This window comes from Nannospalax galili, unplaced genomic scaffold (genome assembly GCF_000622305.1).
Source record: "Nannospalax galili isolate Female #2095 unplaced genomic scaffold, S.galili_v1.0 scaffold915, whole genome shotgun sequence".
Classification (NCBI taxonomy): domain Eukaryota; kingdom Metazoa; phylum Chordata; class Mammalia; order Rodentia; family Spalacidae; genus Nannospalax; species Nannospalax galili.
Window position 1 is genome coordinate 282,468 of NW_008336255.1, and position 11,037 is coordinate 293,504.

Below are 11,037 nucleotides of genomic sequence, written 5' to 3' on the forward strand. Positions count from 1 at the left end.
TATATGTATAATGGAGCTGAAGAGATGACTGAGACTTTACCTGTTCTTACCTTGGCCATCACTGGACTTCCTCCCCTTCTCCCTTCTTTGCCTCATGTCATTTTCAAGATGAATGTAGCATTTGAGAAATAGGCCCAGTGGAAAAATCAAGGAAAGAAAGTATCAAGGAGAAAATTACAACAGTTTATTTAATTGCCCTTAGTTTCTATTCTAGGATTGGGCAACACTACAATGTCATAAAACAGAACAATTGTCCCAGTGAGCCAAGCAGAGGAGATTGGGTTATAGGCAGGAATAGAAAACAAACAGCGGATTAGTAATTTTAAAGGTGGGGACAGGGGAACAAAACAGAAGAATAACTGATTGGTTTAACATTAGGTTACTTTATTTAGGAGGTTGCTTTTTTTGTGTGAAAAGGATCCAGGCAGAGGGAACTTGATTAGCATACTAACTGACACCAGCCTCTTTGAAAAGATTGGCTGTTTCCTCCTCTATCCTGAGGTTCTGGAAGGTAGGTATTCAGCTTAGCCTCAGCTTGGTGCACGTGTAGCCTAGAGCTTTAGCATAAGGTACTCCATATTGGTCTTTTGGGGCCCAGTGTAGGAACTTAGTTCAAAGCAATGACTTCCTGTAATTTCCGTTTGACATCAGAACCCTCTGGTGAGGTTTCGTGTTCCTATCTCCAGATTATTCCCATAAGACCTTCCATGTTCTTAGGTCATGTTTCAGAAACTTTCTCTGCTTCCGGCTCCCTCCTCTCCTCCCTTGTCTTTCCCAGAATTGCCATGGAAACCTATATCCGGCAGAGACAGCTCATCATGTCACCCTTGATAACGTCACACGTGACCGGAGAGAATGAGCCACTCACTTCGGTCTTGAATAAGGTGATAGCTGCGAAGGAAGTGAACCACAAAGGGCAAGGTACAGGCCTGCTGCCTGGGTGGAGGGACTTTGACCATGTGGGAGGACCGTCCAGAGCCAGATCCCTGGGCTCCCGCCCTTTCACTGCCTCTCTGAACCAAACAGCCTCCCCTGGGGACCCACCCACCCCAGACATCCCCAACCAAAGGTCCCCAATTATTCCACAGAATTAAATCTTTTTCCTGTGAGTCTTTTCCTCTGCCGCATATCCCCAATGTTGGCTTGAAATAAAAGAACAAGAAAAAGAGACTTGGGAATAAATATGCTGCAGTCAAGAGAAGTTCTTGTGGAAACGTTTCAAATTCAAATAGTAAGGAAAAATAGTTAAAATATTAAAACTCAAGTACCAAGATGGCAGCCAAATTTGGGTAATTTTGAAGGTGGAGTCAGTTTTTTTTCACTGCCTTGTAACTGCCTTTGAAATGAAGGCAATCAGAAAATGCATTATTTTCAGTATATTCTAATGGAAAGATGTGTGAGCAAAAAATAACCTGAAAAAAATGACTATACATGACTATACACACACACAGACACATACACACACACACACACACGCACACACACACACACACTCATGTCTCTTTTCCTGTGATTGTGCATGCTATGCATGATATGCATGTGTGTGTGTGCACATGCATGTGGAGGCCTGGGGCTGTCATTTAGAGTCTGCCTCAGTCACTCTCCACCTCATTCACTGGGGTTGGTGTCTCAGTTAAACCCAGAGCTCACTGTTTGGGGTAGTCTAGACAGCTTGCTCTGGAGAGCCCAGCTCTGAGTGCTGGGATTACAGGTGGACTGCCATGCCTAGCCCTCATTTAAATGGTACTGGGGACCCAAACTCCAGTCCTCAGACTTGCATTGCAAGCCCTTTACCTGCTGAACCATCTTCCCAGCCTCTGTTTCAGAACTTTAGATGTAATTTTAATTAGAGTAGAAAATTCTTACACTAAGCAGATCACCATTTACCTACGATTTCTTTTTCTTTCAAAACAAAGTCGAGAACATCGTTTCCTTTGTTTTGCTCAACAAACTGTCAACTTTTTGCTCAACTTTCCAAATGTCTTTGTATTTGGCACAGATAACGAAGTTTTGTGGTTGCAAAGTATTCTAATGCTTAAATTTGTCAAAAACCAAATTTCAACAAATTTAGTTTAAAATCCTAAGTGGGTTTATTATGTCTTTGAAAATTGGGCAACACTTCATTCTGTAAAGTGGAATTAGTTTTCTGACAGGCTGAGCAGGATAGCTTGGGTTTACAGATAGAGAAGGACTGAAAGAAAAAAAAAGCAGAACCACAAAGGGGGAAAAACACACACACACAAAGAAAGTTGGTCCTTTTAGTAACTCTCCTCAGGTGTGGAGGAGGGTGAACAAGAAAATAAATCAGGTTACTTTAAAAAACATTTATTTATTTGTATTTTATGTGTATGACTGTTTTACCTGAGTGTATGTAAGTGTACCATGTGTGTGCAGTGCCCAAGGGGGCCAGACGAGGGCATCAGATTTTCTGGAACTGGAGTTCCAGATGGTTGTTAGCCACCATGTGGGTGCTGAGTCCTGAGTTCTCTGGAAGAACAGCCAGTACTCTTAACCATTGAGCCATCTCCCCAGACCTAGGTTACTTTTAATGTAAGGATTAAAACAAGGCAACTTACCCTGTGACTGAAAGGGGCCTGTTTAGGAAATATGGTCTTTATCTTTCTCTCTTAGTTTCTGAAAAGGCCAGATAGTAGTTTAGTTTCCTCTAGGTGCAGTATAACTTTGCCAGGAATGACTCAATTTTAATAGCTAGCCTGATATATGGGAGTCCAGTGGAGGAACTTAGTTGAATAATAACATAGCTAGCCTGATATATGGGAGTCCAGTGGAGGAACTTAGTTGAATAATAACATAGCTAGCCTGATATATGGGAGTCCAGTGGAGGAACTTAGTTGAATAATAACATAGCTAGCCTGATATATGGGAGTCCAGTGGAGGAACTTAGTTGAATAATAACGACCTCCTGTAATTTTTATTTAATGCATTTTAGAAAATTAAATTCCTTTTGGTCATCACTTTAAACTTAAATTACCCTGCTGAGATTCTTTTTATGCTGAAACTTTTCCCACATTTAGGACTCTGCCCCAGCGACTCCCAGAAGTAGAATTATTGGATCCACTGATGGGACTGGGCTTCAGCCCAAATGTACATGTTGCTCAGCTGCCTGCCCTGGGCTTTCAAGTGTCTGTCATGCGTGCACTCACCTGTCTTGGGAACTGATACTTAAAACTCTCTGCACCTGTTTGAAAGGTCACAATTAGACTCAGTGGTCCTCTTGCATCTAAATACATATATTGAGCCTGAATTATCTAACATCTGTCTGAGTTTCCTGAAGGTTCCCATCCCAGAGTTTACAACAAAGACAATGATCCTTCTGTCTTCTTTATGAGACATATTGCGAATTAGGGGTTTGCTAAATGTTTATAAACTTTCCCCTCTTCTCTGATTTGTGCATTTATGTCTTATTGGTTTGTGAGGATCTTTGTTTTCTTTCCAGTATCTCCTCATTCTGTAGCATGCTTTTTTATATCGTTTTTGTTCATCAGAACTTCACGTGTGTATAATTCTTTTGCTTTAGTAGTTTGTTTTTCTACTTTGAAAATGATCAGCTCCCGGAGACTGAACGGCTATACACTTTTCTCCTTTGCTTCCTGTCTTCCTGTTTGTTCTTTATTATCTTAGTAGTCTGTTTTCATGAAAATATAAGGTGAAAAATTAAATCGATTCTGTTTTAAGTAGCAAGAAAATATTCCATTATGTTTTAAAAATTATTTTTATTTTTTGCCGGGTGTGGTGGTGCATGCCTTTAGTCCCAGCACTCGGGAGGCAGAGGCGGGCAGATCATTATGAGTTCAAGGCCAGCCTGGTCTACATAGTGAGTTCAGGTCAGCTGGGACTATAGGAAGACCCTGTCTCAAAAAGACAAAAAAAAATTATTTTTATTTTTTAAATCTTTATGTGTACATGTGTGTGTCTGAGGATATGGCACATGTGTGCAGGTGCCCATGGAGGCCAGAAGAGTGTCAGATCCCTTGGAGCTAGAGTTGTAGGCAGTTGTAAGCTGTCTGATGTTGGTCCTGGGGTCCAAACTTGGGTCCTTTGGAAGAGCAGCACGTGCTCTTAACCACTGAGCCATCTCTCTAGCCCCTGAAATGAGTTTATTTATAATTTGTTCTGCCTTTTCCCGTCACTTATCAAATTGCCATGTGTTACCATATGTAATCCCATGTTACTGTATGTAATCCCATGACTTCTGATGTGTTTATTTTTCTACCACTACTGTCACATGACATTAGTCTTGCAACATACTTTGGACTCAACTAGAACTGTCTTTATGCTTTTTGTTCTCATCTGAGAATCTGCTTATATCTGTCCACTCTTCATTAAGCCAAGCCCTCTTGTCATTTTGAAGGAAATGTCATTACAATATGTTACCCTGGGGAGGATTACCTGTTTATAATGATGTATATCTGGTTAGTCGTAGACAACTTTCTGTGTGTGTGTTACAAAGAGAACTAAGAACGTGTCTTCTTCTTCCTCACAGGTCTTTGGGTGTCCCTGAAGCTGTTGCCAGGTGACCTCACACAGGTTCAGAAGAACTTTTCACACCTAGTGGATAGATCAACAGCAATAGCCCGGAAAATGGGCTTTCCAGAAATAATCTTGCCAGGTACATACTTCTTTTGACTCTTATTTTGTGTTCCTTGTCAAAGCCAGAAGACTTCCGTTTACTAGTTGAGACAACCTGGATCCCTAAGACCTGGTCATTAGAGTTCATGGCACCAAGATATTGGTGATAGAGAGCTCCACGTCCTAAAAGACTGCCAGGGGCAAGAGCAAGAAAGTGCCTTTAAACCTAGCTTGAAACTCCCCACTCAATCTTTCCCATCTGTTCTGCCCAGATCCCTCCCAAATGTTTCCCTTGACTTCCTTTATAGGGAGCAAACTGTAGCTCAACCTACTGGGTCCAGGGGACTAAGTTGCCTCTTTGACGAGTTCTGTTTCTCTTGTGTCCTCCCAGCACTCTGTGCTCTGTCGCAGCTCTATGTCTATGGGATCATCTGCTCTGTTCCCTTGAGCCCCAGTTCTGCCCTGCTTACCCACTTCTGTACTTTTTCTATTTTTGCTCTGACCTTGCCTTTTTTTAAAAAAAATTTTATTATTTTTATTTTATGTGTACTAGTGTATTGCCTGCATGTATGTGAGTGCACTTGTGTTATGCAGTGCAGCAGAGGTCAGAAGAGGGCTTTGGATTCCCCTGGAACTGGAGTTAAGGATGGTCCATAGCTGCCATGTGGGTGCTGGGAATTGAACCCTGGTCCTCTGCAAGAGCAGTCAGTACTCTTAACCGCTGAGCCATCTCTCCAGCCCCCTGACCTTAGCTTTTTTGTGACATGTTGGTGATGTGCAAATGCATTCTCCTGAGTTCACTGACTTCACCCGTTGTCCTGGTTTGTTTCTCCATTGCTGTGACAAAACACTCTGACCACTACCAGCTTGGAGAGGAAAGGGTTTATTTATCTTACATCTCCCAGGTCGCAGTTAATCAGGGAGCCCAAGGTAGGAACTCAGGGCAGGAACCGGAAAGCAGGAACTGGAGCACAGGCCATGGAGGAACGCTGCTTACTGGCTTGCTCCCCTGGCCCCTGCTCAGCTTGCTTTCTTATGCAACACAGGCCCACCTGCCCAGGGGTGGCACCACCCACAGTGGGCTGGGCCCTCCCACATCACTCATCAAGAAGATGCCCCTCAGACATGGCCACAGACCAGTCCAATAGAGGCAATTCCCCAATTGAGGCTCCCTCAACCCAGGTGTGTCAAGTTGACACTAAAGCTATCCAGCACACCCGTTTAACCCTCTAATCTATGTCGTAGTCAAACGAAATCATTCCCTTGAGGAACTTGGTAAATATTCATGTGGACTAATTGATATTAATAAGACTTGTAGAAAACAGACCAGTGTTGGTACATTTGAAAAATTCTAGAAAACCAACTTGCTATCTGCTACATAAAAACAGAGGTCTTTGAAAGTAATACAAGATGTGTTCCACCTTTAGAGTTTTGTGGGACAGTAATAATTTGTCAGTACATACATTGCCTGCATGTATGTGCAAATAAATGAATACTTGTGCAATCAATGAATAAGAAAGTTTCTGAGTAAAAGGGAGATTGCCGAGTCTTCTTTTCTTGTAAAAGCAACTATTTTACCTCACTTCAAACCCATCAGCACTTTGCATAAAGGACAGCTTTTGCTCCTTGCCCTCCTAGGTCAGCTAAGTTCCAGAGGACTATAAGCATCTCTCAAAATGTCCTGTAACTGTGGTGAGTCACCTGTCCTCTTGATCAAGGAGGCTGTGGAGACCTTACCAGATGGACTTGAACCAGTGCCCAGTCTACAAAGAGGAGGGTCAACACAGAGGAATCATTTCCTCCGTGCTTCCAAACGAAACCAGCCATGGTTGAGCAGGGCCTTTGACTTATCTTCACATGGACGGAACTGATAAAAGATAGGAGCCAAGGGCTCCTCCCAGGCCCATGTTACCCCCGAGGAACAAATCCTCAAATGACCTTAAGAGTAAAAATAAATTTGTTTATCTAGGACAACTGTAGGGCCTTAAACACCCAAAAGAAAAGTATAACCAGGGTTAAAGGGATCAATATAATTTTTTAAGAGTCCATGTGTATAGCTAAAGGCTACATAACAAGCAACAGTGCGAGACAGGAGATACCTTCCTTTGAGTTATTGACCAGGATGTTTTGCTTCTTTATTTTTGTTTTGTTTTGTTTTTGAGACAAGTTCTCACTGTGAGCCCAGGCTGACCTGGAACTTGAAGCAATCCCCCTGCCTCAGCCTCTGGGTGCTAGACCTACAACCATGTACCACCATGCCCAGCTGTCTTTCTGTTAAAATAAATGTCAGCAGTATTCTCTACTAAAGACAGCTTTACTGTTAGGCAAGATAGGAATTCCAAAATAGAGAAATTTATTCTTTATACACATTGACCTTATCTTTGAAGTATGGCTCAAAACAGGACATCAAGAACGTTTTTACCAATAGGATTGACTCAGAATGCAGGGGCTTAAAAATCCACCAAGGACAATGGTTCCGAGTGCTGCTCCGTGGATCAGCTCACTAGAATCACCCAGGGTGTGCTACAGTTCTGCTGTGCAAGGGCTGGGCAATGTAGCTCACTGATGAAGCACCCACCTAGCATGCATGAGGCCCTGGGTTCCATTCCTTGTACGAGAGAGAGAAAAAAGAACTGTGTTTAGCTCGGTTCAGTTCAATGGCATGTGTCTATAATCGAACAGTAGGGAGGGTGAGTCAATAGGCTCATGAGTTTGAGGTCAGCCTGAACTGACACCGTTGATTGGTCAGTCCGTTCTTGAAACACCTTCTCACCAGGAACACCACACTGTTCTTTTCTCCATTGCTCTGGGGCCTGGCCTATTCTATTTTATTCCGACATTCCTCCATTCTGGTCCTTAGGCCCTGAATTAGTTTTCTGGGGCTGTCGTAACAAGATACCACAGAATAGGATACGAGATGTAGGAATTTTTTCTCTCATAGTTCTGGAGGCTACAACTTCAAGACCAAAGTGTCTGCATGATTGATTTCTCCTGAGGCTTTTCTCCTAGGCTTGTAGGCACCTGTCTCCTATGTCTTAATAGGGTCTTCCCTTAGCCTGTGTCTGTGTTCCCATCGCCTTGTATAAGGGCACCAATCATAGTAGGAAATGACTCAGGTTCACCTTAACTGCCCTTTCAATACCTTGTCTCCAAACAAAGTTCCATTCTGAAGTCCTGGGGCTTCAACATATGCATGGAAGGAGGCATAGTTCAGCCCATAATAGATCCTCTTTCTTTGCCATCCATATTCTCTCCCTGGGGAATAGCAGCCACTCATTTGACATCTGTTGGTTGCCTTCAGTCTCTGTCTTAGCACCAAGACTCCTTTAAACTGCATAGCCACCTAGCTAGCTTCTTCCCACACCAGGACCCCAGTACATTCTGCTACCACCCCCAGCTAGATCGCGCCCTTCTTTCGATAACTGCTGATTCTTTCTCAGCACTCCCAGTGGGACCTCCTTCCCCTGTGGGCGTGATGCTGCATTGTTTCCTCAGGGAATGATGCCCATGACCAGAACTAGAAGCCTGGCGGTCATCTTTTGGCTTCTCCCCTCCTTTTCACTTCACAGGAAATCAGTGACTTAGACCTCCCAGTTTTACCTTTGAGGGCACGTGAGATCCAGCTTTGCTTCTGTCTGCATTTCTTCTCCTACTTGGTGCTAGTGGATTTTCCATGGACAACGGCAATAGCTTCCTCACTGGCTTGCCTGGAGCTTCCCTTTCTTCTTTCATGACCTCCTCTCCACTCCAGCATGAATGATCTTTTACACACACACAGCCGATTGCATCCCACAGCTCCCTTGTGAAAGCATTTCTTTGACTTCCATTTATGCTTAAGATAAAACACAAATTTTTTTCTTGTGGGGAAAGGGGTCGAAACAGAGTCTTGCTGTGTGCCTCAGACTGACCTTAAACTCCTAGCAAACTTCCTGCCTGAGCCTCCCAAATGCTAGGATTATAGGTGTACATCACTACATCTAGGCCCGACCTCAGGATTGGTCTTGCCTGCCTTTGGAACCTCATCTCACGTTAGACACCTTTACTTCGTATAAAGACATTAATCGTGTTGCTTCCTACTCTCTCTGTCCATGTTATCAACTCAAGGGAAAGGTTGCCACAGCGTTCAGACCAGAACATGGCCTTGTGTAGTGTAGTCAGTGAGCCTAGCTGTTCCTGCATTTATGACGATGCAGGTGATTGTGTGACTAGTTCACTGATGTTCTTCACACTAGACTATAGGCCGTATCAGGGGAAGGCTGGGGTGTAGTTCATCATTTCTCAAGCACCAAAACAGTGCTTACTGTGGAAGCGATGTTCAGTCAGTGTGTGTGTGTGTGTGTGTGTGTGTGTGTGTGTGTGTGTGAAGTATGTCAGCTTTATCACTTTCGTGTGGTGTATGCAAAGAAGTGTGAAAGTGTGTGTGCCAGTGTAATTGCATGGAAGCCAGAGAAGTATGTCAGCTTTATCACTTTCTACCTGATTGCTTTGAGGCAGGGACTCTCACTGAACCTGGAGCTAGGCAGGCAGCCAGCAAGCCCCAGCAGGCCCCTTCTTTCTACCCTTCATAGTGTCGGGGTTACAGACCTGTGCATGGCCACATCTAGCTTTTTTTTAATGTGGTGTTTGGATCTGAACTCAGGTCCTCAGTCCTGCACAGCAAACACTCTCACCTACTGAGCCATCTCTCCAGCCCTCTCAATCAGTTTTTAAAATGAACATTACTGCATCATCTGATTAGATCAAAATTTATTCAGCCAATGCATTGCTCAAAGTGAACGCATACCTCCAGCAATGGGATGACTTCTGAGCAATGCATCATCAGGCAACGTCACGCCATGGGCCCATCGTAGAATGTGCTTTTGTAAACTAAGAAGCTGTCTCACCAGGCAGCACCATCCTTCGGCTTCTTATGCTACCCTGATCCCACACCTGGAAGAGAGGATTCTCCTGGCATTTATATGGTATCTGGACCTGCTAAGATGGCTGTCTGGTTGAACTGCAGATCTCAGGGATGAGTGCAGTATTGGTTTTACTTTAAAAAAAAATTATTATTTTTTATTTTATGTGTATGTGTGTATTGCCTGCTTGTAGGTAAGTGCACCCGTGTTGTGCAGTGCCTACGGAGCCCTTGGAACTAGAGTTACAGACAGTTGTTAGCTGCCATGTGGGTGCTGGGATTCAAACCCGGGTCTTCTGCAAGAACAGTCAGTGTTCTTAACCACTGAGCCATCTCTCCAGCCCCTGGTTTTACTTTTTGAATCTCTGATTTGTTTTTTGTTTTTCCTTTGGACTCCTCATGTCCCTCTGTCAGTACTTGTGGCTTATAAGTCAGTAAGTTAGCCTCTCTCTCTCTCTCTCTCTCTCCCCCCCTTTCCCTCCCTCCCTCTCCCCCTGCCAACCAGGGGGTGTACATTCTGCAGTCCAAGCTGAGCCCTCTAGAACAGACTTTAGATTCTCTCTTTCTGTTCTATTTTCCCTATGTTTCCGTCTTTGTTACTGAAACTAAGGTTTTCCTTGTCATCACTCACCTTGGGATGGCCGCTCCGCCACTGCTCCTGTTTTATTTCACGGAGATCCTCGAAGTCTGTGGAGGGCTGTCCTCTGCCACGTTCTTTCCTCCTTTACTTCGGATCTGGAAGACAGGGTCTCATTTTGTGCCCAGGCTGGTAGAACTCAGTATGTAGGCCAGGCTAGTCTCTAACTCTGGGCAGTCTTTTTCCTTCAGCCTCCCAGATGCTAGGATTATAGGAATGAGCCAACACGCAGCCTGGACTTGTTAAATAAAATATCCATTCACTTGAGGTTCTTCTCTATGCTTCAGTCACATTTAAACTTTTTTTCTGCATTGAGAGCTACATCTTTTTTTTTTTTTTTTTTTTTTGCGCCTTTTGGACACAAGGCCCCCCTGTACCCCTAGCTGGCCTGGATCCACTACGGACCCCAGGCTGGCCTCGAACTCACAGAGATCTGCCTGCCTCTGCCTCCCAGAGCTGCTGGAATTAAAGGCATGCGCCCCCATGCCCGGCCGAGAGCTACATTTTTATTAAGTTTTTGAAATGTTTGCTAGCTAACTAAAAAGCAGAATTTATTCTAGCATTCATGAAAAGAATTAAGTTGATTTAAGTAAATATAAGGTACTCTGTAGACTTTCAGAAATAGCATCTGTGTCATTAGATTATTCTGAAGTTTCATATGTTTACCCATAATTTATTAACCAATACCTGGCACATTGTGAGTACCTCTATAGTTATTACATGTTAAAAAACCACACTCCCCAAGATACTAGTGGAAGACAGTCTGCTACATAACCCAGTAAAATCTAAGTATTATTAGGTAAGCATAGCTAAATGGAACAAAGAATTACTACTGAAAAGAGTGGAGGGGCTGGAGAGGTGGCTCAAAGGTTAAGAGCACTGACTGCTCTTGCTGACGACCTGGGTTTGGTTC

At 43.7% G+C, this 11,037-nt stretch overlaps 1 protein-coding gene across 1 annotated transcript in view; it reads left to right on the forward strand.

Moving 5' to 3' along the window:
• The window catches only part of Dock5 (dedicator of cytokinesis 5), a 220,180-nt gene that overhangs the window by 119,852 nt on the left and 89,291 nt on the right, over positions 1–11,037 (forward strand). Inside the window, exons 12-13 of the mRNA XM_008830960.3 lie at positions 779–921; positions 4,505–4,630. Of these exons, the coding sequence (XP_008829182.1) occupies positions 779–921; positions 4,505–4,630 (269 nt within the window). The remainder of the gene's footprint in view (positions 1–778; positions 922–4,504; positions 4,631–11,037) is intronic.